Source organism: Salmo salar, chromosome ssa20 (genome assembly GCF_905237065.1).
Source record: "Salmo salar chromosome ssa20, Ssal_v3.1, whole genome shotgun sequence".
In the NCBI taxonomy this organism is placed as follows: domain Eukaryota; kingdom Metazoa; phylum Chordata; class Actinopteri; order Salmoniformes; family Salmonidae; genus Salmo; species Salmo salar.
The window spans coordinates 33,331,113-33,358,646 of NC_059461.1; the positions used below are offsets into that span (position 1 = coordinate 33,331,113).

General features: G+C 41.3%; 1 protein-coding gene across 3 annotated transcripts; it reads left to right on the forward strand.

Annotated features, from left to right (window-relative positions):
- The first annotated feature begins 3,369 nt into the window (after window positions 1–3,369).
- On the forward strand, window positions 3,370–24,683 carry LOC106580459 (E3 ubiquitin-protein ligase CHFR). 3 transcript variants are annotated; one of them, XM_014161557.2, is made up of 18 exons: window positions 3,370–3,740; window positions 4,232–4,364; window positions 5,418–5,517; window positions 6,814–6,923; window positions 9,032–9,091; window positions 9,226–9,429; window positions 9,809–9,913; window positions 10,006–10,195; window positions 10,431–10,585; window positions 10,771–10,933; window positions 11,065–11,276; window positions 11,544–11,660; window positions 11,759–11,842; window positions 12,248–12,318; window positions 12,638–12,725; window positions 13,043–13,150; window positions 19,838–19,910; window positions 20,359–24,683. In XM_014161557.2, exons 2-18 carry the CDS (start codon window positions 4,256–4,258, stop codon window positions 20,399–20,401), a joined length of 1,992 nt encoding a protein of 663 aa, XP_014017032.1. In that variant the 5' UTR covers window positions 3,370–3,740; window positions 4,232–4,255; the 3' UTR covers window positions 20,402–24,683. The 3 variants fall into 3 exon arrangements, with proteins under 3 accessions (XP_014017032.1, XP_014017031.1, XP_045559194.1); XM_014161556.2 differs by having other exon boundaries at window positions 3,371–3,718; XM_045703238.1 differs by lacking the exons at window positions 3,370–3,740; window positions 6,814–6,923.
- The last annotated feature ends 2,851 nt before the right edge of the window (window positions 24,684–27,534 follow it).

Sequence of the window (27,534 nt, forward strand, 5' to 3'; positions counted from 1 at the left end):
CCGGCTCGATGCTCCCCTTGCCCTGGCACCTGCGGGGCGCTGGTACTGGGCGAAGTGGGCTGTGCGTCCGTATAGGCGAGATGGTGCGCACCTCAGCGTAACATGACGCCCTCCACCTCGTACGCACCTCCCTGTAGTCACGGGTAGCTGGCTTACGGCTCTTCCCTGGCCTGGCCAAACTACCCGTGTGCCCCCCCCAAAAAAAATCTTGGGGCTGCCTCTCGGGTTCCCTTAGCTCCCTTAACTTGTCCGCCCAGAATTTTCTTTCGTCCTGCCAGGTCCATTCTTCCATTTTCTTCTCCTGTGGCTTCCTCCTCTTCTGCTGCTTGGTCCTTTGGTGGGTAGTTCTGTAACGGCTGTCTTCTGTAAAAATGGACCAAGGCGCAGCAGGTATGTGAATACTCATCTTTAATTAAAATAAAGGAGTAGAGCATCCACTTAACAATTCAAACAATATATAAGACAGGAACAGTTTTGCAGGCACACAACACGCAGTGCAAAAACAACTACCCACAAAACCAAGTGACAAACATACTCCTACATATATGACTCCCAATCAGGAACAACGATCCCCAGCTGTTCCTGATCAGGAGTCACAAGACCAACACAGAACAATCACACACACAAGACTGCCACGTCCTGACCCCAAAACTACAACAACAGCTCCATCTGCTGGTCAGGACGTGACAGATTGTTAACTGCTCCATTTTTGCAAATCTTAGAATAAAGTTGTTGGTTAAAGAATCTACAGTCTCTCTTTCTTTTGGTTAGAATTTCTCAGCTGGTATTTGTCACCCATCCAAAGTGATAACACCCAAATCTAGCAGCAGATAGACAGGAGAGCCAGGGGAGGAGAGCAGCACAGACAGGCAATGAGATTAAAGAGGCTGTCACTCTGCTATCAGACACAGACAGAGAAGAGACATCCATTGACCCAGCCGGGGACCCTCAGGGACCCTCCATCCATCTTAGGGCCGTCGCGGCGAGGTGAGCTAACTGCTGCTGCCTCAGCTTGGCCCGCTAACTCACGTCACTGCTGTCTGCAGGCCGACCGACCGGCAGGTTCTCCTGGTGATAGGCTTGACATAGTGTTATGTGAATTTTGCTATCAATGTTCATAAACTTAAATTAATCTACTCAGTCTGCAACCCAGAGTTTGTAAGATTCTGGTTGAATGAAACAGACGAGAGTCCCAGCTTACAGTAGTCAAAATGTTTATTCACGAGAGTACTCTGAAGTTCATTATACAAAGACATCCATTTTATAGTTCACTTCCTACCTACGCACATACATCCACACAAACAGTAGATATCCCACGCACATACATACACACGAACAGTAGGTGAGTTGTGTGCTTCTCCAGAGTTCTCACCACTGTGTATCACTACCCAGCGCTGTCAGTTCCATTCCCCCTAGATTAGAGAAACCTTGAAAATGACTCCCTTTCCAATCATAAGTTTCTCAGAGTTCTAGCCTGGTCGGGTAATTGTTCTCGGTATTTTCTTAGACACACACATACACACACATTTATCTCCCTCCCAGTCCAACCTAGTTGGACTTATGTTGAATACTTTAATTATTCCTTATACATGCTACATAAACTATAATCCCTAATGGTTACGTTTCAGGGTAGAATTATTTATTCATTATCTTTAAACATATAAATTATTTTATCACATAGGCTGTTAGTCCACCACCTGATCCCAGTAAAGAGAGGATCTGTCTCGGTTGTGGTTGGAATGCACTGAAGATGCAGTTGGTGTGTGGAATGATTTGGGATATGTAATCAAATAAATGGACAATCTATGATATTAAGGTGTGGTAAAACATAGTATTACTATTCATAATTGCCTGATAAAGTGCCATACATAGAATAATTTTTTGCATTGTTACTTTGATTGTACCTTCCTTCTGGATCAAAGGTAGAGCCAGGTGGAGCCGAGCTCCAGTAATGTAAAATAGGGTAAAAGCTGGACCTAGGGTTAGAGATACGCAGTGGTGTAGTGGAGGGTAACCACAGTTTGCGCACCTTTTATATTTTGCGTGAGGGTTTAGCCAACTATTGCGGAAAAATGCATTGAAAGTATAGGGAGCGTTACTTTATTCACTGCGAACAGCAATAATCGTTTACCCACCTATTTTAAACTTTTGGGCACGACTGTATGTACACGCAGACCGTGTAAGCACGAGCTGACAATAATTGGCTATTTATGACTGCAGTCAGACACATAGTCTTTCTATAAACTAGGGTAAAAGTGAGAATTTCCTACATTGGACAACTTGTTACAGCTGCTCGTAAGTCATTGATAATAAATCAGCAAAAACAAAATCACAAGAAATACCACTATATCACTGGAGATAAGGTTAGGGTTCTGGTTGTGGTTGAGGTTGAAGGTTAGGATTTAATCGGGATGTGGACATGAAGCTAGGGCTAGGGTTAGGGTTGTGATTGAAGGTAGCGGTGGGATTGAAACAGGATGTGGACAAGGAGCTAAGGTTAGGGTTGGCATATGAATGGCCTTTGCCTGGTGGGGTCGGTGGAGGGCTGGAGAACCAATTAGGAGAGCCAGAAAGGCCACCAACAGAAGGAGGAATTTCAAGAAAGAATATTATTGATTTGCCTTGTCTCATTTGTCTCTATATTTAGTATTTTGTCTTTAATCTGTTTTAATTCTTATATTAAGCACTTCACTTTTTACAGCACTTAATCCCTTTGATCCCTTGGTGTGATTTTTCATTATTTACTTAATTATTTACTTATTTAATTGTTTCTTATTTAATTAATTGATGCATTTGCATGCATTAATATTATTTATTCTACCTGTTTACCCGTAGCACTTCATCAGCCCATGTCTTCCTCATATTGAACTGTCAAAGCTGACCCTCATATTGAACCATTAAAGCTGTCCCCCATATTAAACCATCAAAGCTGACCCCTCTGACTGTTGATCTCTCTGGCAAACAACCGCCCCATGGTCCCACAGCCTCTCCAGACCAGAATGATTTGACCTAAGACAGACAATGCAGGAAGCTGCAATAGGCCCATGCAACCTAGGGTTTGATACCATCACAAACTAAATCCCTCCTAAACATGACCTTAACTTCATGTTCACATTCCGGTTCAACCCTAACCCTAGCCTTAACCCTAACTTCATGTCTACATCTTAGTTTAACCTTAGCCTCAACCACAACAAACCTAACCCTAACCTTAGCTTCATGTCCACATCCCGGTTCAACTCTAACCCTAGCCCTAACTTCATGTCCACATCACGGTTCAACCCTAAATGTAACCATAACCTTAATTTGGCCCCTCCCCCAAATAGGCTTCCGTCATCTCCAAATTCCCAATGAAAGCCTCGTTGTATATCCAGGGTTTTGACATTGATTAGCTTTACTGGGAGAAATGTGGTGAATCTAAATAGCTAAACAATAAGAACATGCATATAAGGTGCATATAAGAACACAACAAAAATCTAATCTAATTAGATAACAAGCAGGAGTTTGTTTTCTCTTCTTCGCGTGTAGTGGTGGTTCAGAGGCAGGCGGACGCCTTGAATACCTCATTTTCTCAGGCTACATTCCCCGCCCCTCCTCCAGCTGATAGCTGTAAATACCTTTGGTTGTCAGGAAGTGAACTAGTGTGTGTGCCAACTGGAAAATTAAGGGGCAAAATATCTTCAAGCAAAAATAACCGAACGAAATAATCGTGCCTTTGAGGGTATAGTAATTATATTTTCAAGGTAGCTAACTAGTTAGCTACATCGTATTTCTTTCTTGCTCCTGAATTTAATAGCTAGCTGTTTGCAACAAGCTAACGTTAGCTCGCCAGCTAACGTTAGTAGCAAGCTTAAGCCAGGTTTATTTTGAAAATGAAGTTGCTTGTTGTCGCATGTCCACCATCGAGTTGTTTGATTGACTAACTTCTAACATGAACGTACTCAAAATGCCTTGCTAATCAAATATTTTACATTAGCTAGCAAGTTAGCCAGACGTTTCTTGTTCCAGACAGGGGGGGGGTTGCTTGATTGTTTATCTTTCCCAACTAAACTAACGTTAGCTACAGTTTGTTAGGCTAAGGAAACGGTAGTTGGCTAGCTAGAAAGTGCCCCATATTTCTCAACTAAAATAATATTAACTAGCTAGGTTAAGTTATTGAATGACGTATTTGCTGCCACTGATCTAAGTAGAGTGTTTTTAAAGCAGAGATTGCATCATGATTTGATCAATATAGAAAACGAACGTATCAGCTTTGGACATGGAGAAGAAGCATGGAAGGAGTCAACCATGGGGGAAGTTAGTAAAAGTGGACACTCGATCTGAAGTATTGCTTGTCAACAGGGAATGCACTGTCGGGCGAAGAAAAGGTAAAATTACTATCCCACACAGTGACACTAACACAATCACTTCACCATATTGTTACCTGAGTTGCTCAACATATCGTGGAGTTGAGAAACTCAGCCACCATATTGTAGGCTAATTTATAAAAGAGAGAAAGTAATGCGGTAGGACCCTAGCTAACGATTATATATAAATTTTCAATATTTTGTGAACTACCAAAACGCCCTGTTATCGATTTTAATGATTATTGCTTGCACAATCATAATAATGTGTAAAAACTTAAGAAGTAACACTGTTCATTAGTGTGTTTTTATTTTTATAGTTGAACACTTTTAATTAAATGTATGTTGCTTGTTTTGAGGAACTTGTTTATAAATGTTTTGATGTTTATAGACAGAAAATACCATATCCTAGACATGAGTCGGGCAGTGTCTGGGCTCTTTAATAAAACCAGTTAATTCAAGGCACAATACCCCCAGTCTTTAGTTCACCAAACTTAGACACCCTCTCTGATGATAACAAAGCCGTCTATTGAGAACATGTGTGCAGAATATTAAGTAGGCTAGTTTTTTGTATGGATTTTGACCAAGGAAAGGTTATATCTCCTAGGTTTCTGTCTGTGTCTTTCTGCTCTATTATATTGAGTTCCAGGAGTCTGCTTTCCGATACAAAGATACTGAGGCTAATGAGCTAGTCTGTTATGCAGCACCCACAATATGGTATAAAAGAAGAGAGGAATGCATAAACAATAAATCGGCATAGTCATACAATCTCAATGTGGTATTTTCCAAGCTCACTCGTGACGATATCATCAGCCATGTGGCCATTGCCTAAATACTTGTTTTCCTGCTATTTTAAAATAGGTAATGAGTAGGCCCAAATTGTCTTTGTTTACAGTAACATGACATTAACAAAATGCTTTTTACACACAATATAGCACAAAAGCTCCACAACACTAGCCTACTGTATGACAAAATCTAGTTTATTCAAGTTATGTTGAAAATAGTCATCTTTGACTATGTTGTAAAAAAAAAAATTGGTGCATTTTATTAACCGTAACCAACTTTTTCTTTCACCAGGCTGTGATCTTTCCTTTCCTGCTAACAAACTGGTCTCAGGGGATCACTGTAAGATAGTGCAAGATAAGAGCTCAGGGTTGGTGTGGCTGGAGGACACAAGGTATGAAGGGAGTCTTTTTTTTAATTTTTTTCTAAGTACTTTATAGGCTCAATGTAGGTCCATTGTCAAGGATAAACTCAATTATGTATGTTTAATGATATGATAATATGGTAATGTTGAGCATTTTGATTAGTTAATTAGGCTAAATAGATTTTAACCTGCGTTTATGTTTTATTGTTATAGGAAAATGTATTATGCAGATTGTATTTGTTTGTAATCCTGTTTATAGTGACTGATCAGTGTATTTCATGGTGGATTGAACAGATATCTGCCTGCCCAGCACTGCACATCACAGTGTAGTCTAATTTTCAGTGTAAGCAACCAGCTGGCAAATTACACTAACCATCAGTTAAAGAGGTTGTGTTTTACCATGCGCTAATAAGTCAGCAAGATGAAAGGCATTTTCTCTACACGCATTTCTCTAGTGTGCACACACTGCATTAAGGCGTCCGCATGCATAGGTTCGGTTTGCTCCTAGCAGAACTTGGCTAGGCGACATGAACGTCTGTACTTCCTTAAAATACATTCTGTTGAAAAAAAGCGGCAATATTACTGTTTGTCCCTCTTGAAACACCATAGCAACAAATACACTTCCTCAAAATAGTATGATTTAATCTAAGATAACTCAAGAAATCTGTAATTAATTTTGACATTTTTGCCGAAGAGGTCTTAGTCATGCAATTTTACATCTAACTAAGATGTTTGGTGCAGTATTTCTCAAGTGAAACTGAGAACTAGTCTGTCGTTGAATGACAACAAACACTTTATTGAAGAATCCCTACTGTTGACCAGTCACAGAAGGGGGTAGACTTTGGATACCGAACTTCGAAAAGCCTTAAGAAAAAAATGTGTGTGCTCGAACAGCCGGGGGGAAAAAACCTTGCCAAATGCATCCGAAAATCCAAAACGAAGAAAACTTCACAAAATGTGGTCATAATATATGCACCATTTTTTGGGGCTGGGAAGCATACGGTAAGCTTTAGGCTTTACATCATTGAGCAAAGTGGCAGCTCTAACTGTTTTGCTCCTGAATATTGTGGATGCCTTTCCAATAGAAAGATGGAATGCGACAGTGTAGTATCTCAATAGTGTAGGTTAAGATTCCATCCCTATATATCCCATGAAGATAAGCTACTATTTAATAGTTACTATAGTAATAACTGCAGCAAAGTTTTTCTAGCCAGCCAAAACTGAGACACAGTCCTCTCTTGTCTTCGATATCTTCCAAGGTTGCTGATTGAATACATTGAATACAATGACAGACCAGTGTTTTTGTTTTGTTTTTCACACCTCTAGCACCAATGGTACAGTGATTAACATGTCTAAGCTGGTGAAGAAGCAGATTCATATGCTGCAGCATGGAGATGTCATCTACTTTGTATACAGGAAAAACGAACCAGAGCAAAGTACGTTTTTTTTCCTATTTTGACTGGAGTGTTTAGCTCTCATTTTTGTAGCGGTTCATACATTTTTAGTTAGGGCAAATTAAGTCTGATATTTTTAAGTGGTAATTACAAACTTTTAAAGCCTTTTTAAACCGTGCAGGAATTTTCTTGTAACAGCAGGTGATCAAATTAAGATCCATCTGTAAGTGTATAAAGAACTATTTTGGGAGTATTGTAGAAAGAACATAACGTGTTCCTTATTTTCTTCAGAAGGTGTGTATAAATTAGTAGTGCATAGGGTTACAAAGTGAGGGTATGTAAATGGTAACTTTCTAAGTTTACCAGTAAACTACTGGAATTTTGAGAACTTTCTTGAATTTATGTAACATGAAATAAGATGATTATGATATAACAAATAGAATGACACAGCTATAAAGAATTATCCTAAATATAACCCATCAACTTGGTGAATACCGTTTGTGTTTAGTATGAGGGTTTCAGCATGAGATCCTTTATTTTAGAATTTTTTTACACACTTATTTATTTTACTATGTCTTTGTTGTAAATGTTTTTGCACCAAACTAGTTGTGCGAAAAAAATCAATAGTTGGAAGACTTGCAGAGTTAATTGAAAATGATGCCATTGTTGTTTTTAGATGCTTTTTTCCCCCATTTAATTAGGCTATTTACTCTTGAAACGTATGGTCTATCCACTAGAAAGTCATGGACAATATGGACACAGTATGGACACATGAATATTTTATATAAAATGTATATTTATTTAAAGTTATAGAAGTGCAAATGTCCAAAGTTACAATAGATTACCGTAGACCAGGGCACCAGGTAGCCTAGTGGTTAAAGCGTTGGGCCAGTAACCGAAAGGTCGCTAGTTGAAATCCCCGAGCCGACAAGGTGAAAAATATGACGATGTGCCCTTGGGCAAGGTATTTAACCCGAATTGCTCCAGGGTTGCCGTTTATAAGGGCTGACCTTGGCCGTGATCCCACTCTCTCAAGGGTGTCTCAGTGGGAGTTTGGATATGCAAAAAAAATAATTATGAATGACTGAAAATTCCAGTAACTTTGATAAATTACCAGTAGTTTTGCAACCGTAGTATACTGCATAGTGCACACCATTGTTAAGCATTGTCAAGGAAAGCATCTCACTGTACCATGTGCATGTGACCAATAAATGTTGATTTGATTTAGTGCATACAGGTCTTTTAGTCCACTTGTTTTCCTGTGTACCTTCCAGTGCTGCCAACTTGGTTATAAATGCAAACTGTACACAGTGAACTTGCATAATGTGTGTAAACTGAGTTGGACCAGTTGGCCAAGAATGACTTCTCAAAATAAGAGTAATATTCCCTTTTTGGGGATATTTAACGAATTGTACACAAACTTTTGTGTCCCTGCATCTCACCAAACAGCACAGCATCACCAACAGGTACCTAAATGCATACATAAATCACAAGCAATAACTACAGCAGACAACACATGTGGATACCGTTCATAATTCAGTTAGGGTTGAGCAGTTATTTATACTGGTGGATACTGGTGGATTTCCAGGCTCTGGCGGTTTTGTAAAGATGGCCTCTGTATCAGTGGCCTGATGGTATGAGCTGGTACTACTCCTGGTTGAGTGGGTGTGTCAGATTGGTGGCAATTTTCGCTCCTGCCCACCACTCTCTCCAAGAACAGCACTTCCATTTTCTTCAGATTATCTCCACTGATTCTGCTTGACATCTTTACTACAATTTTTTTTTATTTGCTATGATGGATATCTGCTTGTACCAGGCTTGGAAACAGAAAGTGAGAACACTGAACAATTGATGTGTAGAATATGGTTGATATTCTTTTACTTACCTGATATTTATTTAATCTTCACGAAATACAGTCATTGTTGTCCCTTTTTGTATGTCTGTGTGTTTGCAGTCCAGGAGAGTTTTCAGTCAATTATAGTTCCAAGATATTTGTATTGCTCAACTGATTCTATTTGTTCTGAGTCAATGTGGATGGGCCTGGTGTCGTCTTCTTATAGTTCTTAACTTTGTCATTTCCTTGTTTTTTTTCAGGAGTCAGTAAAAAAAAATTCAATTGAGTGAAGTATAACAATCTCTTGCTTCTACAGACATTGCCTACATGTATCAGTCCATAAAACCAGAGAGGACATTCTCACAAGACACAATTGGTAAGTATAAAATAACCAAATCAATGTGATATTTGATTGCTACCTCTTGACTTTGCATATTTTTTATGAAAAACATTTATAGGGTGATTTTAATTATCTTGTTTGTTGCTTTTCACCCTTTCTCACCATGTCAGGTGGTGCCACCAGATGCTCAGTAATGCAGCAGAAAGCCCAGACCTGCCCTGTTACAGCTGCAGTATGTGTGTCTGTGGAGCCATTCCTTGTTGGACCTCCACGGGAGCAGCAGGCCTTGGATGAACCCCAGCCCTCCACCTCCTCCCATCACCTCCACACAGCCTGTTCCTCTGCAGCCTCCCTCCTGCACTCCTCTGCCTTAGGTAGGCTTTCCATCTGGCCCGTGCTTCCTCTTTATGGTGCTCATTGAGGGGAAGCAGGGACTGGGAAGTAAATCTGTGTTTCACCCTCCTCCTCAAATTCTTCGACCGGAATAGCATGGTCTCCCCTTGATTGTGCCAGCTTTGTTCACTCTCCCTTACTTCTTTCAAAGGACAGCTCTTGCCGAATGATATTATGCCAGACTTTTATGATCACAACTACTTGTAAATCTTCCCATATTCAAGAACAGGCACAGGTAACTGAATTTGCCCCAATCATATGGCCTTTTGATCATTCTCTGTTGTGCATCCTTTCTCCCTTCTCCTGCTGCTGCTGAAGGCAAGGCTGGACAGCACAACACTAACCTCTTCTGCTCAACAGACACACGACAGACTGAAGCCCAGAACCGAGTCACAATGTTGTATAAGGAGGAGGAGGAGAAGGACATGGAGCCAGAGAGAAAAAGGAGGAAAACTGACAGTGCTGGTCAGTGCATTCAGTGTCATTACATTGTGGAATATTGACACTTGGTTGGTGACACTTGATTGTAACAGTGTTGTCCCCCTTTCCCTTCCTAGACAAGGACTATGATTTTGGACTGCCTCATACTTCCAGTATTGCGGTGTTCGGCCCCAGCCCAGCTAAGGTTTCTCTTATCAGGGATCTGTTGGGAAAAGCTGCTGTGACTGTGGAAGAAGGCAAGACTGACAAGATGGAGGAGTCCCTCACCTGTATCATCTGTCAGGACCTACTTCATGACTGTGTCAGGTACAGCAAGACTCTACCTACTACTACATTAGAAAATAGGCCCACTCCTCTATTTCATTGCTTGTGGCTCCTCGCAGCAGATGAACATAGCAATGCTTCAATAAATATAATATATCAAGAGTCGTATTAACACAACATTTTATAATTCCTAGTAATTCTAATTTTGTTCTATAAGACAGAAAGGTGCCTCTACTGCGTGTTAATGGTATCAGCTCCCTGTGTGTCCCCCATGCAGCCTGCAGCCCTGTATGCACACCTTCTGTGCTGCATGTTACTCTGGCTGGATGGAGCGCTCGTCTCTCTGCCCCACCTGCCGTTGCCCTGTAGAGAGGATCCGCAAGAACCACATCCTCAACAACCTGGTGGAGGCCTACCTTATCCAACACCCAGGTTTGTATTCAATCTGCCCGACTCTACCCTTGTACCCCCATTAACACTATTGTGGATAGCGACCAGCTCTTCCCCCTGTTAAACTCTGTATTTGTGTCTACGTCTGTCTCCTATTTTGTTCTGTGTGGATGGACCCAAATAAAGCATGGAAATGTTGACCCTGTGTTGACCCTTTGTGTCCACAGAGAAGTGTCGCAGTGAGGAGGACCTGAAGAGCATGGACAGCCGGAACAAGATAACTCGGGACATGCTGCAGCCAAAGATTGAGCGTTCCTTCTCTGATGAAGAGGGCAGCTCCGATTATCTCTTTGAGCTCTCCGACAACGACAGTGACACCTCCGATATCGGGTCAGACAGAAGAGTAGCTGTGTGTGTGACTGTGACCATGTCTGTGACCCTGTGTGTATGGTTGACCAAGAGTGTGTGGTTTGTTTTTCTCCCTCTAAAACATTCTTCTTCCTGTTGTTGTGTTTCCACAGCCAGCCCGTTGTGATTTGCAGACAGTGTCCAGGCTACAGGAAGGAGGTCAGCCAGGTACTGTGGGCCACAGGGCCAGCCCCAACAGCTCTTCTAGGACCAGTCCTACCGGCCCCTCTAGGACCAGCCCCACCAACTCCTGAGGACAGGCCAGGGAAACCCCCTGGGGCTGGGGAATCAACATTATCAACATGCTCTGATGTCCCCACTACAGGTACTGAACTATGTGTCCATCTGTTGCTCATGGTAACGGCTTACATATTAGAAATAAAAGCATTAAATAAATGTAAGTGTTTTATGTTGTGTTGGTTGATTAGGGAGTTATGACAACACAATGTAGTGCACTTACAGCTCAAATTAAATATCAGTATGTTGCACTCGCCTGGACACAGAAATATGTGACAATGCTTGTAGCGTAATTGTTGGATCTGTAGGACCTTGACCCAGAGGACATGTCTCTCTGTGTCCTGTCCTCCTGCAGCTCCTCAGGATTACACATGTCCTCCTCTGGGCAGCCATGTCATCTGCACCTGCTGCCTGCAGCCCATGCCAGACCGCCGCGCCGAGCTCATTGGCCAGCAACTCTCCACTCAGCAATGTGAGTGGCCCGCAGGCCTGTCAATCAATGTTAATGGACCAATGGCAAGAGTGCTTTGGCTGAAGGTGCTGATGGGTGTGGTTCTTTGTGTTGGCTAGGTGTGGCGTGCCTGCGGCCCTTCTGTCACATGTACTGGGGCTGCCAGAGGATCGGCTGTCAGGGCTGCCTCGCACGTTTCAGTGGTGCGTCTCTGCTCTACTACTCCTAGATTTACTTTCAAAGTGTGTCACTAATACTTTCAACAGTAAATAAACATTCAAGGTTGAACGAAAAGGTAAGGTTAGGAGAATTGGTATCAGGTTGTAGTACTTGATCGCATATAAGGTTTGTGCATATTTTGTTTAATTGACCTTAGTAAATAAACAGGTAGAAACTTTGCTCTGGGCTGATTGATGCTTAGTTAAACCAGAGCTTCTGAGGGATTTCCGAGGTAACACTATCATTGTGGTTAGTTTATTGAAAATAGTGGTGGAAATTTACCAAAATATTGCCTGTATTGTCCCTATGTCTTACACATAATTTGTTATCACATTGCAGTATCATGTTTACCAGTATGAGAAATATAATATCCATGTCTTTGTCCACAGAACTCAACCTTACAGACAAATGCCTGGACGGTGTTCTGAACAGCAATAACTATGAATCAGAGATCCTCCAGGTACTTCCTTTCTACTCTTCGGCTCTAACCATTGATCGGTCTGAACACCCAGAAACAGCATCTGCATTCTTTGGGCCGGTTTCCCAGACACAGATTAAGCTTAGTCCTGGATATAAAAGCTATTTCAATGAAGATTCTCCATTGACCATGCTTTTTAGTCCATGAATAGTCTTAATCTGTGTCTGGGAATTGGGAAACTGGTGCCTGGTTACATAACCCAGGTTAAGTGAATCTATTTCCTTTGCATTTGTTTATAACTTCTCTACTACAGCGATCACTAACGTCTAATATATAACCTGTCATCCTTCCGCCTTTATAGAGTTACTTGTCAGCCAGAGGGATGTCGTGGAGGGACATGCTACAGGAGGGTCTTCAGGGCCTGCAACAGGGAACCTTCTATCTGTCTGGTCAGTCTGACACTATCCTCGTCACCTCACATAAAACTTGAGATTGGAAGCATTCCAGGTTGTCTTTTTTGCATTTGCATTGCACATCTCCAAAAATTCCTACATCATATAAATGTGCTTCCTGAGACACCATTTCCAGGTCTTTTATTTCCATATCTCGTGACTGCAAAAACGATGAGCTGCAATTCCACCTTTAAGCTTCCCATCTTGAACATGGTTCTCAATCTTATTGACAGTGCAGAGCATCCTTCCAACTCACTTTGGGACACACTAGTAACTCTATCTCTCCCTCTCTCTCTCCATGTTTTGTATCTCAGATTATCGCATCAACAGTAACGCCATACTCTGTTTCTGCTGTGGCCTGCGAGCCTTCGGGGAGCTGGCCTACAAATACAGACAGAACATCCCTGCCTCGGCGCTTCCTGGTGAGCGAGAGCAGCCTCTAACTCAGCGGTTCCCAAGCTAGGGGTCGCAACGCCATGTGGGGTCACCTGATATGCAAATGGGATTGCCTGTTATTAAAATGGGGTCATGGGAGAATTTCCAAAATACGGAGGATTTTTAAATGTATACACTACGGGTCAAAAGTTTTACAACACCTACTCATTCAAGGGTTTTTATTTTTACTATTTTCTACATTATAGAATAATAGTGAACACATGAAAACTATGAAATAACACACATGGAATCGTGTAGTAACCAAAAAAGTGTTAAACAAATCAAAATTATATTTGAGATTCTTCAAACAGTCACCCTTTGCCTGATGACAGATTTGCACACTCTTGGCATTCTCTCAACCAGCTTCATGAGGTAGTTACCTGGAATCCATTTCAATTAACAGGTGTGCCTTGTTAAGTTAATTTGTGGAATTTCTTTCCTTCTTAATGCATTTAGGCTAATCAGGTGTGTTGTGACAAGGTATGGGTGGTATACAGAAGATGGCCCTATTTGGTAAAAGACCAAGTCCATATTATGGCACGAACAGCTCAAATAAGCAAAGAGAAATGACAGTCCATCATTGCTTTAAGACATGAAGGTCAGTCAATATGGAGAATTTCAAGAACTATTCTTCAAGTGCAGTCGCAAACACCATCAAGCGCTATGATGAAACTGGCTGTCATGAGGACCGCCACAGGAAAGGAAGACCCAGAATTACCTCTGCTGCGGAGGATAAGTTCATTAGAGGTACCAGCCTCAAAAATTGCAGCCCAAATAAATGCTTCACAGAGTTCAAGTAACAAACACATCTCAACATCAACTGTTCATAAGAGACTGTGTGAATCAGGCCTTCATGGTCGAATTTCTGCAAAGAAACCACTGCTAAAGGACACCAATAAGAAGAAGGAACTTGGGCCTCCCGAGCCGCGCAGTGGTCAAAGGCACTGCATTGCAGTGCTAACAGTGCCACTAGAGATTCTGGGTTCGAGTCCAGTCTCTGTCGCAGCTGGCCGCGACACAATTGGCCCAGCGTCGTCCGGGTTAGAGGATGGTTTGCCCGGCAGGGATGTCCTTGTCCCATCGCGCACTAGTGACTCCTGTGGCGGGCCGGGTGCAGTGCACGCTGACATGGTCGCCAGGAGTACGGTGTTTCCTCCAACAACATTGGTGCGGCTGGATTTCGGGTTAAGTGGGCATTGTCAAGAAGCAGTGCGGCTCGGTTAGGTTGTGTTTCGGGGGATGCACTGCTCCCGACCTTCGCCTCTCCCGAGTCCGTATGGGAGTTGCAGCGATGAGACAAGACTGTAACTACCAATTGGATACCACGAAATTGGGGAGGAAAAATAATAAAAAAGAGGAGACTTGCATGGACCAAGAAACACAAGCAATGGACATTAGACCGGTGGAAATGTGTCCTGGAGTCCAAATTGGAGATTTCTGTTTCCAACTGCCGTGTCTTTGTGAGACCCGGTATGGGTGAACGGATTATGTCTGCATGTGTATTTCCCAACGTAAGGCATGGAGGAGGAGGTGTTATGGTGTGGTGTTGCTCTGCTGGTGACTCTGTCTGTGATTTGATTTAGAATTCAAGGCACACTTAACCAGTCTACCACAGCATTTTGCAGTGATACGCCATCCCATCTGGTTTGGGCTTAGTGGGACTATCATATTTTTTTTTTAACAGGACAATGACCGAACACACCTCTGGGCTGTGTAAGGGCTATTTAACCAAGGAGAGGGATGGAGTGCTGCATCAGATGACCTGGCCTCCACAATCCCCCGACCTCAACCAAATTGAGATGGGTTTGGAAGAGTCGGACCGCAGAGTGAAGGAAAAGCAGCCAACAAGTGCTTAGCATATGTGGGAACTCCTTCAAGACTGTTGGAAAAGTATTCCAGGTGAAGCTGGTTGAGAGAATGCGAAGTGTGTGCAAAGTTGTCATCAAGGCAAAGGGTGGCTATTTGAAAAATCTCGAATATAAAATATATTTTGGTTACTACATGATTCCATATGTATTATTTCATAGTTTTGATGTCTTCACTATTCTACAATGTAGAAAATAGTAAAAATAAAGAAAAACCCTTGAATGAGTAGGTGTTCTAAAACCTGTGTGTGTGTGTGTGTGTGTGTGTGTGTATATACAGTGCGTTCAAAAAGTACTCAAGACACCTTGTCTTTTTCCACATTTTGTTACAGGCTTATTCTAAAATGGTTTAAATCAATGATTTTCCTCAATCTACACACACTACCCCATATTGACAAAGTGAAAATGGGTTTTTAGAAATTGTTGCTAATTCATAAAAAACAGATACCTTACTTACATAAGTATTCAGACCCTTTGCTATGAGACTTGAAATTGAGCTCAGGTGCATCCTGTTTCAATTGATCATCCTTGATGTTTCTACAACTTGATTGGAGTCCACCTGTGTTAAACGTAATTGATTGGACATGATTTGGAAAGGCGCACACACCTGTCTATATAAGGTCCCACAGTTGACAGTGTGTGTCAGAGCAAAAACCAAGCCATGAGGTTGAAGGAATTGCCCGTAGAGTCCCGAGAAAGGATTGTGTCGAGGCAAATATCTGGGTAAGGGTACCAAAACATTTCTGCAGTATTGAAGGTCCCCAAGAACACAGTGGCCTCCATCATTCTTAAATAGTAGAAGTTTGGAACCACCAAGACTCTTCCTAGAGCTGGCTGCCCGTCCAAACTGAGCAATCAGGGGAGAAGGGCCATGGTCCGGGAGGTGACCAAGACCACGATGGTCACTGACAGAGCTCCTGAGCTTCTCTGTGGAGATGGGAGAACGTTCCAGAAGGACAACCATCTCTGCAGCACTCCACCAATCAGACCTTTATGGTAGAGTGGCCAGACGGAAGCCACTCCTCAGTAAAAGCCAAAGGCACCTAAAGGACTCTCAGACCATGAGAAACAAGATTCTCTGGTCTGATGAAACCAAGATTTGGCCTGAATGCCAAGCGTCACATCTGGAGGAAACCTGGCACCATCCCTACGGTGAAGCATGGTGGTGGCAGCATCATGCTGTGGGGATGTTTTTCAGTGGCAGTGACTGGGAGACTAGTCAGGATCGAGGGAAAGATGAACGGAGCAATGGACAGAGAGATCCTTGATGAAAACCTGCTCCAGAGACCTCAGACTCTCTTCCAACAGGACAATGACCCTAAGCACACAGCCAAAACAACGCAGGGGTGGCTTCGGAACAAGTCTCTAAATGTCCTTGATGGGCCCAACCAGAGCCCGGACTTCAACCCGATCAAACATCTCTGGAGAGACTTGAAAATAGCTGTACAGCGACACTCCTCATCCAACCTGACAGAGCTTGAGAGGATCTGCAGAGATCAATTGGATAAACTCTCCAAATACAGGTGTGTGCCAAGCTTGTAGCATCATACCCAAGAAGACTCGAGGCTGTAATCGCTGCCAAAGGTGCTTCAACAAAGGACAGAATTCTTGTGATATTTCAGTTTTGTATTTTTAATACATTTGCAAAAATTTCTAAACCTGTTTTTTGCTTTGTCATTATTGGGTATTGTCTGTAGGTTAATGAGGGGGAAAAAACAATTTTAATACATTTTAGAATAAGGCTGTAAGATAACAATGTGGAAAGTCAATTGATCTGAATACTTTTCAAATGCACTGAATTAATTAGACAATATTATATCTCAATCATTGTAATGTGGTTTAACCTTTTAAAAATAAAAAGGAAAATTATTAAAATCTAAAAGATTTAAATTAAACCAGAGCTCCTTTAGATCATGGGAAAAGGCTGCACGGTGAATGGCTAAACCCGCTATGCTAATAAACCACACACTATTGCAGAGACTTTGATATTACCGGCCGCAATTGATATGGTGAAAAGGGGGGGGGGGCAGCAGAGGCACAAACTCACATCAATACCTTTTTGATAGATAACTGTTAAACTAAGAATGTATGCTATTGCTAGCAATCAAGAGGAAACTGAACGACTCAAACTCCCCAGCTTATGATCTCCAAATGGACGTTATGTGTGAGGGCCGAGATGCCCATGCATTGACTTTTGCTTTACATGTCAGGGATAATATTCACGAGAACAGATTGTTCTGTCTCACGATTCCCAAGCATGAAACGGAACATGGGATGTTCAGTGTGCTTCAAGTCTATAAAGACGGAAAACAATCGAAGGATGGGCTTTTGCACCCTCCATCTATGGCGGGACGGCAGGCAGGCCTCTGCACTCTAGTTATGAGTATGTCTCCCTCTGCCTTATGGACGCATTGTATGATACACCGAGAGCAACTGTCGGTAAAAGAGCTGAGCACAGATCTCGGGGATATACTGCAGCAGGTAACTTTGATTGTAAACCACATCAAGCCACACACTGCGCGCACGCCTGTTTGCGAAACAATGTGGAGATCTGGGATCAGATCATCTCCACATTCTACACATGTGTGAAAAATGTTTTATTGGAGAGTCTTTCTAAAGCGAAACATGCCCCCTTCCATCGGCTGTGCATGTTTCTAACAGAAAATGGCATCAGTGACCACGTTTACATGCACACCAATATCCCATTATTATTCAGGATAATGAAGTATTCTGATTTTGAGTTGACACATAAACACCGAAAAAGCTTGTATCCCGGTTATGAAAAACCCGGGTAAAATACCTGGCATATGCTGATTTAAGAAAGGGATGCTGTAGCATTTTATCCCGTTTACTGTTGTTTCTGCGCAGGCTCAGTTTCGCATGTCATGGGTGTTGTGGGATGTTTTCATCTGATTTTCAAACGAATCCCTTCAAAAAGTAGGCTACCTGCGCAGTTCGATCCACCATAATAATTTAGTCTATAATTTATTCACTATAATTTACTACTAAGTTTCTGCTTATTGCCGACATTTTGGTAGTCCATTGTTATTGTTTCCAACATTTTGGTAGGCCATTATTATGGTTTCCAACATTTGGTAGGCCATTTGTTTGTCAACTAGTTAGATACATGCAGCTTCTCTTCTGTCAACGTATTGCACCAGAAGACTAAATAAAGTAGTGCTCACCAGAATGTCTTGCATCGATAGAATGAATGCATTAGTAACCTGGTTAACATAGGTAAAGTTGTCTGTTTCGTTTAAGAACCGGGTAGAATACGCAATAACTTCAAAACAGTGGAAAAATGGTCTAATGTCATCCGTTTGACCGGTTATAAGGAAATGAAAAGCTGAGAACACGATTTAAACACTTTTCAGATAAGACTTCAATTCGTCTTGGGTGAATATTTTATGTGGTTGAAATACTGTCTGCTTGCATAAGTGTCAAAGATGGCACATTTGCATTTTCTCGAGAGATGCTGAAACAAGTAAATATTTCTCCACTCCTGTTCCCAAGACCAAGCTAACATTTGTTGAATAATTTCACCGCAAGAAATACACAATTCTCCAGGAGTTAATATTATATTACGCTACATGTGAGTGGTTATAGGCCCTAAAGTCAGAGTCCATATTTCAGTTACTATTCCATTTAACCCATATATTTAAATTAGGAATATTTTGTTTATTCATGGTCACAGGGATACTCATGAGCGGGTTATTAAAGGTGCATGTAAACAACTTATCCAGAATAAGACCTTAAGTGGGATATGAGCTAATATCCAGAATACTGTTAGTAAACGTGGTCACGAAGTGTTCCACACGAGTGATTACTGCTCACCACCAACTCTTGGAAGAGCACTTAGGGACCTACTTCCCAATCCGTTTGACTGTCATTCTGGCTCAGTTGACATGCCGGTAAGTGAACTCGAACAGCTGATCGAGCTGTCTTGACCAAATGCATTCACGGGTCACTACGGAGGAGTTTTGGTTCCTGACCCAAAGGAAATAACATGCCATCTCCCTCTGAGCAGTGATGTTGCCTTCAAAACAACTGGTAACTTGTAAATCTCAGACTTCCGTGCGTTCAAGACAACTGGGAACTCGTAAAAAATATATTTTTGAACGGTTATCCAACTCGGAATTCCAACTCGAACTATGGCCTCTTTCTAGAATTCCGACTTTCCGATCTGAAGATCACTGACGTCATGATTTGACCTCATAGTTCCCAGTCGTCTTGAAATCAACCATAAAACTCATGGTACCCTTCGCCAGATTATATCTGTGTGAAACTGGATTCAGTGCTCTCGTCTGCATTAAAACCAAATATCGATCCAGGTTGGATGTGACAGCAGAGATGAGATGCGTCGACCACGCCCCTTGACTTTGAGAACCTCAGACGCGACATGCTTCAAGCACACCCATCTCATTAGTGGTGGTGAGATAAGACACATTATGTCTGACTAATTTGCAATTGACTGTCATAGCTCCACATTAAAAGTATGTGATGGTGAGTTAAGACAATCAGAAATACTGTTAGAATGTTTTTCTATTTTCTGCCATAGGCCCAAATAAAGTAAACCATTGGCTGTTAATTAGGAAACAGTTTTTTTTCACATGGTTGAGGTCGTGAGAAAATACGTTTGGGAACCCCTGCTCTAAATGCTGGATACTGGGAGATGACAATTCCCATTCAGAAAACTTGAATGTCCTCAGAGGCAATTCATTTGGAAGCAATCACAATATATCAATACAGTGAACTAGCATGTGTTAAATATGAGTTAAGCTTTTATTTGTTTGATATTCATTCCCACAGCTGTTGTGACGTCTCGGCCAGACTGTTATTGGGGACGCAACTGCCGTACTCAAGTCAAGGCACACCACGCCACGTAAGTTACAAGATGTGGCCTTTATTCCATTTTCTGAATAGGTCTCCATAGTCTGGGTTTTTAAGATTTTGTATGGATAGATATCACAGGCCGGTGACACCTTAATTGGGGAGGACGGGCTCATAGTAATGGCTGGAACAGAATAAATGGAATGGTATCAAACATGTGGTTTCCATGTGTTTGATGCCATTCCATTCTCTCCATTCCAGCCATTATTATGAGCCGTCCTCCCCTCTGTAGCCTCCTGTGGGAGATATGCGTTCTATTGCGTGGCTGTACATGCATTCTACCAACAGAGGGCGTTATTGTATAAGCTTGGCCAATCACAGCTGGTGTTAGAGGAAAGGTACAATCACTCCTTCACACTTCACAGCTCCTCACACAGCAGCTCTGCTTCTGATACAAGATGGGACATGTTTTGTATTGTTTCCCTTTTACTTTGTTGCAGGAAATTCAACCACATATGTGAGCAGACCCGTTTCAAGAGCTGAAGAGCCTCGTAGGTGACCTGCTATGCAAGGCTCTCCTGCGAACACTGGAGTGTACACAGACTTCCAAGGATCTCCTGTCTTACTCTCATATGTACAGTGATCATTTTACTCCCTTATTAAGCAGCGCCTTGCTGTGAGGAAAGGTATCTCTTAGGTAATATTACTTGTAGTTCTCTCACAGGCTTTATAGACTTATGTATTTGATGATATGCTGAAATTGCAATCACACTCTTTTGGCTAGGTCATGATTAGCCAGCCTAGTGTTCTAGGTATAGTAGGGGTGAGTGGGATAGTGCTGTGCACTCCACACAGTACGAGCGGATTCCCCTATATGATGATGACAGACTTATATCTTATGTGGAATATGATCATCATCACCCTTCATTCCAGTATCATGTCCTTTTGGGCGAGGGATATATTAAAGAAATCTGCTGAAGACCATTGGCAATCAAAATGGACTTTGGCCATACGTGCTGTTACACAGTGCCATCTTTTGACAGTTTAAGGCTCATATTGATATTAGTAAGATGTTGATACTTTTCCTATTTCCGTGTGCCTGAGTAATTAACTGAGTAGTTAACTGTTTTCCTTTCTCTTAACTTGTGGTCTAGTACTTTAGATATCTTGGAGAATTATGTGTTTGAATTAGAATCTACAGCTTCCTACTCAACCGCTTACTGTGGTGTTCTAAACATCTAAGTAGTATTCATATGTTGATAATAGAAACTTCCCCCAAACAAACTAGGTTGAAGCACAGCTATGTTATCAAAAGACTTATCCATATACAGACTTTGAGGTTTCTTGTGGTTCATATTTATGGATGACAGATTCAGTGGCACCATTTTGAATTCAGACTGTTGCTGCTTCTGCATATTAATAAGACTGCTAACTGAAAAGACAAGTGCAATGGAAAGGGAGTTGTACTTAGTTTTGGGAAAAGGGGGATTTCTGCTAGTTTGATGTGGATTTCCCAACAAGGGCAAAAAGCCCTGTCAAAGCTGAGAATAACATGGTTCAACTAGAATCAATGGGAAAGTTAGTTGTATAGGATTTCAGTTCTTCCGGCAGGGATAAGGGTTATATGTGGAAATGTAGTTTTATCTGAGGCTGGGAAAGGCAGGGGTATTCAGTTATATGCTTTGCTCAGGGTAATCAACATAAAGCTGATTTTAAAATGGTGCATTAGAGAAGCTTTCTCAGACCTAGACTAGTACTAACAGCCAATGCAGTTTTTTTGTTAGAATGCACACTGGTTTGCTAGAGTTTAGGGGGTGACATTGTTCCTCATTGTTACATTATATTAAGTTAGTGGTGTTGGCTAAATATATTAAGCAAGCAACTTGATCATACGGGTTCTATCATACTTATTAGTATGATAGAACCAGGTAGCCTAGTGGTTAGAGCATTGGGCCTGTAACCGAAAGGTTGCTGGATCGAATCCCCGAGTTGACAAGGTAAAAATCTGTTGTTCTGCCCCTGAACAAGGCAGTTAACCCACTGTTCCTAGGGTGTCATTGTAAATAAGAATTTGTTCTTAATTGACTTGCCTATTTAAATAAAGGTTACATAAAACATTTTTAAAAACGTAAGGATTGAGGACATTAAGGACATGTTTTTCAATATATAGAAAGCGTTACCTTGGAGAATGTTGGATAGATCTTATAATAGTTTTGTTTGTCAGAGGGGTATTTAACTCTATTGTGCTATGTTTGTATTGTTTTGGAGACACAAATGAACAAATACCATGGTTTGGTCAAACCTCATCAGTTAAACCCTTAATTGGTGCAATTTCCCATAATAACTGAGGAAATAACACATTGCTATTTGGTCAGGCATTTTTATCTGGCAGTGAAAGCACCCTTACCAAGTTGGAATTGAAGAAAACAACATTTTGTCATTTCTAACAATGGAGACTGAAAGTGGGCTCTATTGCTCTTAGAAAAGAGACTAGAGGTGTAAAAGTCTCACGCTGCAAGACATGTTGCTGTAGAAGAACTGCTGGGGTGATCTAAAATCTCCAGGATTATAGTATGAGACAATTAGGTTGCATTCACACATGCAGCCCAATTCTGATCATTTTTTCACTCATTGGTCTTTTTGAATAATCAGATTATCCCTTTTTGCCAATAATTGGGCAAAATATCTGAATTGGACTGCCTGTGTAAATGCAGCTTAGTTGCGAGAAATCCTGCCTGTCTAATTCAGTACTCACAGAGATACAGGTGTCACTTTTATAGATCAACCCGAGACAACTGGCTGTGTCTTACTTCCGCGTTTTGTCTTAGTAGAAGGCTACTATCAACAACCAGATGTCCATAATGTTGTGTAGAACCATAAACAGTAGACACTTGTCTCTTACTGTTTTGAGACATCGGTCACATTCTCTGTAAATTACTGACAAATCATTATGGAAGTCAAATCGGCCCAATGTCTGCAGACCTTTAGTCTAGATAGAATGGCCTGATATACTAATGTTCTTCATGAGGCCTTATATATTGAAAAGTAGGAAAAAGATAACTAAGTTGTTAGTAGTGAAGTAGATGGTGAATTGTGACATTAAATTGACAATGATTTAAGAGGAAAAAGTAGTTTGCTCAAACTTAGTGTTTACAAGCAAGTCTAGCTTTGAGGTTATTTACTTTTATAATTCAGCTCGCACACATTGAAAGTATGAATCACTAATTTGAAGACTTAACCAAGATTACAATTAGGTTGGGATTCAAACAAACACAGATTAATGACCTGTTCACAGCGATAGACTTTTGAAGGCAACTTCCCAAACGTTCATGGAGATCACGTTATCTGTAAAGGCCACGGATGTCGGCTCAAGCAGGAATTACCTTTAAAAGTCCATCGGACCACACTGGTACTTTATCTGCGTTTTGTTTGAATCCTGGCACCAAGCTGAACTGTAATAAGCACTGCAGAAATGGTGCAGGCTACAACTCTGTCCTGTAACTTCAATGGATATTGAAACATCCATTGAGAAATATCCTTGTGCAATCAATGTGTGTGGAACTCAGGTTTGGAGCTGAAACTCTACCTATGTAACAATATACCCTCATTGGGACTGTTTAGTGGCAATATTCACACTCTCAGACCGACTCTTCTGGGCTGGTATAAAGGGGGGCAAATATGGGCACGCTTTCTGCCAGAGCTCATGTCTTTTATTTGTGATCTTACGGGCTGGATTCAATCCGTATCGTGGTAGATCAGCGTAAAGATCACTTCCGATTGAGCTGACATATGCAGTGTTTACAGTGAATGCCGTCTCCGCGACCGTGAGAACATTGCCTTTAATTGTCAATCGCGCTATAAAGCGGATCTTCAGTGCAACGGATTGAATAGAGCCCTAAATCGCGGTTTCCCTGTTGTGGGTTCATACTGTGGAATTCCTGAGAGGCTCAGGCAATAGCTCAGCACAACACCCCCCAGCCAGCTGATCCCTCCCTACAGCAGCGCTGAACCTTAATTATAACAGGAGGATCTGGGCACCCTAAGCCAACAACAGTGCAAGCCACCGATCAGGAATGGGTGTTAGGAGGCTTTGGAGGGTGCTTTGCATTCTTAGAGGGAAACGCTGTATTCTAGGGAAAATATTTCCTCACTTTGTGAGAAAGTCTGGACCAAGATGCTCTGTACTAACAGTATGACCAGACAGTATAAAGGCCTGGTCGGGGCAAGTTGAATTCTACCTCATCAAAGCTCCCGAGACGTTCTGAACAATCTGGTCTGTACTTTTATTTTTTGTGGATTCTAATAAGTGGGGGACTGACTGGACGGCAGTTAGAGAAGCGCTGTTACGTTTTAATGCAGGGGAACACAACTGGTCCTCTGGGTTGAAAGCGGCTGCTGTTTTGTTTTATTTTTTCTTGCCTTTGTCAATCGGCGACCAATTTAAAGCTGGGAGTTCAACCAGGTGTATGCACTGCACTCTGATCAATTAGTTAATCAACTTAATAAAGTGGTATTGATGTATCAATATATAGCCAGGTATAAATGAAAACCAATGGGACTGTGATTCTTAAGGACTGGAGTTGTGCTTCCTAGTTGAATGCCTTTGTGAGCTTTTTGTGCCCCCTGTATTAGCAATGCTAAAATACGTCTTATGTATATGGCTCTAACATGTCTGTTTTAGTGCACTAATAAAGTATTGCTAAATGTGTTCCCTCATTGTGTTTAAGATGCACGACTTGCTACTGACCACTTTCAATGGACATCAAATTATCAAAAACTGAAGCAGCAATTTATGTAAACCTTTATTAAAAGTTCTTTGCACAAATTCCCACCAAGCCTATTTATTTTCTGTTGCAATTGCTATGTTTTTCTATAGCTAGTCATATATGCTTACTTCTATTGAAAGGTTAGTTACTGCATTTGTCATTTCGTTTTACAATGATTAATTCCCTTTTAGAATTCAATATCAGCCTTAGGAATACATTTGGATACATTGTTGTAGCATTGACGTTAATATACTGCATGTGAGCTACATCAGTTTAACACTGGAGGGCACAGAGTAGTAGTGTTGGCATGAACCATCTCCATGGACCTCTGTGGAACTACTATCATCCACTGCTCCAAGGTCAAAGTTGTTGGACCAAAGGTGGAAGTACACACAAGCATGAGGGCGCTATTGCGTTGGAAGTGCTTATGTTTAAGATTTTTATAATTTTATAAAAAGAATCAAATGGATTAAATTCCCAATCAAATCATTTCTGGGTAACAATTAAGTAACTTCCTGTAATAGATTCCATTGAAATGGGCAAAATAAAATAGCTTTTTAGCAAAGAATTTATTCTCAAGCAAGAATTTAGCTAGGACTGTATGGGAGTAGTTTGCATGGGGAGGGGAAAACTGAAAACTAGCTGTTATTGGCAGAGAGGTTTGGAACTCTGTTATTGGTCTTTTAACCAATTTACCACATGGGGATGTCACAATGGAAAGCTGAAACTCCATGCAAACCTGCTGATTAGAAAGTCCTGTGTAGATTGTATTTTCATCAAGCAACTATTACCTCCCGAGTGGCACAGCGGTCTAAGGCACTGCATCTCAGTGCTAGAGGCATCATTACAGACCCTGGTTCGATTCCAGGCTGTGTCACAAATGGCCGTGATTGGGAGTCCCATAGGGCGGCGCACAATGGGCCCAGTGTCGTTAGGGTTTGGCTGGGGTAGGCCATCATTGTAAATATGATTTTTTTGTTCTTAACTGACTTGCCTAGTTAAATAAAATAAAAATTAGGAATAACTGTAAAAGTGTGATTTTTATTTTTAATCAGTGTAAGTTTCATCAGCTGTTGTACAATATGATTCAAAACACAAGAAAAACAATTGACTGCGCTGGGCCTTTAACTGGTAGAAAAGTGCTCAGAGGAGTTGGGAAATGAACTGGTCTTGGAAAATAAAAACAATGTTTCCATCCATATTCAATATTATCTAACGTTGTTTAATTATTATACAGAAGCTGAAAATGCCTTTGTGTGGTAAACAGCAAATATTGATGATGTTTTAAAGGCCCATTGCAGGCAACATTCAGTTTTTCCTGTGTTTTGTATCATATTATACAACAGCTGATAAAACTGAGGCCTGGATTCAATCTGTGTGGATTTCAGCGTTGGCCGACATCCGCATAGCAGATGTTTTGGCGGTGTTGGATGTGTAACTGCGGTATTAGCTGACATTTAGTGAGCAGCTGCTCTATGTGTCACAAACCACTCCCTTCCTTAGTATCCCTACGGCATTAGAAAGTGTCAGCTCTATCCATGGTGGAAATAATGACTCTCAAATGTCAAACCATTGATGTAAGGCTAATGCATGGTTTCATGTTCATTTGGATGGGGGGATTTATGCCCAGTAGCCTAATTCGAGTGTTTGAATTTGTAACGTGGCTGCATGACTTTCTAACGTGGCTGCATGAACTTCTAACGTGGCTTCATGAACTTCTAACGTGGCTGCATGGGATTTGTCGGATTATAGTCGGGTGTGGTTCCGTTGCATCCAATGTCTGAAAAAGGTAACGCAAAGAGTCGCTTGATTTGACAGCTCGCAGTTCCACCTCAGATTCCGCCAAAATAATGCAATACGGATGTCAATCTGATTGAATCTAGCACGAACACTGTAAAAGCGTAAACATTTTTATCAGCATTATTTCCTGATAGTTGCTGGTTGAAAATACAATTTATACAGGACCTTCTAAATCAGCAGGTTTGCATGGGTGGTATTTTGGCTTGCCTGGTGACATCACCAGGCGGTATAAGTAAATAGACCAATAACAAAGAGTTCCAAAACGCTTTGCCAATAACAGCTCATTTTCATTCGACAAAATGAGTGTCTTTTGCATCCCTTTGATATTTTAAGTAGAAATTGTGCACAAATATTGAATAGAATGTTAAAAGCCTGTTTATATTCAGTGAAGTGCCCTTTAATGGAGAATTCAATAAATCAGATTTTTTTATACTAATAAAGACTTGCTAAAGTCCCTCCGTGCGCCCTCTGTTAGCCCTCTGTGACTTTCAGGGAGATTTTAACCCACTTAACCTCAAAGTGTTCTCCATCATTGTAAAGCCCAAGTTATTTTGTTGCTTTGACAAAGTAATTTCTGAAGATTATAATTTATTTCATGGGATTTGTGATTAATCTTAAGAAAAAATAAATAAACCTGTCCCTCATTTTAAGGTCAACCCTGTTAGGTGAACGGACATCTCGTTTTAATATACAGTTGAAGTCGGAAGTTTACATACACTTAGGTTGGAGTCATTAAAACTCGTTTTTCAACCACTCCACAAACTATAGTTTTGACAAGTTGGTTAGGAGTTGGTTACTTTGTGCATGACACAAGTCATTTTTCCAACGATTGTTTACAGACAGATTATTTCACTTATAATTCACTGTATCACAATTCCAGTGGGTCAGAAGTTCACATACACTAAGTTGACTGTGCCTTTAAACAGCTTGGAAAATTCCAGAAAATTATGACATGGCTTTAGAAGCTTCTGATAGGCTAATTGACATAATTTGAGTCAATTGGAGGTGTACCTGTGGATGTATTTCAAGGCCTACCTTCAAACTCAGTGCCTCTTTGCTTGACATCATGGAAAAATCTAAAGAAATCAGCCAAGACCTCAGAAAACAAAT

Coding starts and splice junctions, on each gene's coding strand:
- LOC106580459 (XM_014161557.2), top strand. CDS start 4,256: ATGGAGAAGAAGCATGGAAGGAGTCAACCATGGGGGAAGTTAGTAAAA. Junction 11,843..12,247: donor CTGCCTCGCACGTTTCAGTG/GTGCGTCTCTGC, acceptor CTTTGTCCACAG/AACTCAACCTTACAGACAAA. Junction 12,319..12,637: donor ATGAATCAGAGATCCTCCAG/GTACTTCCTTTC, acceptor CCGCCTTTATAG/AGTTACTTGTCAGCCAGAGG.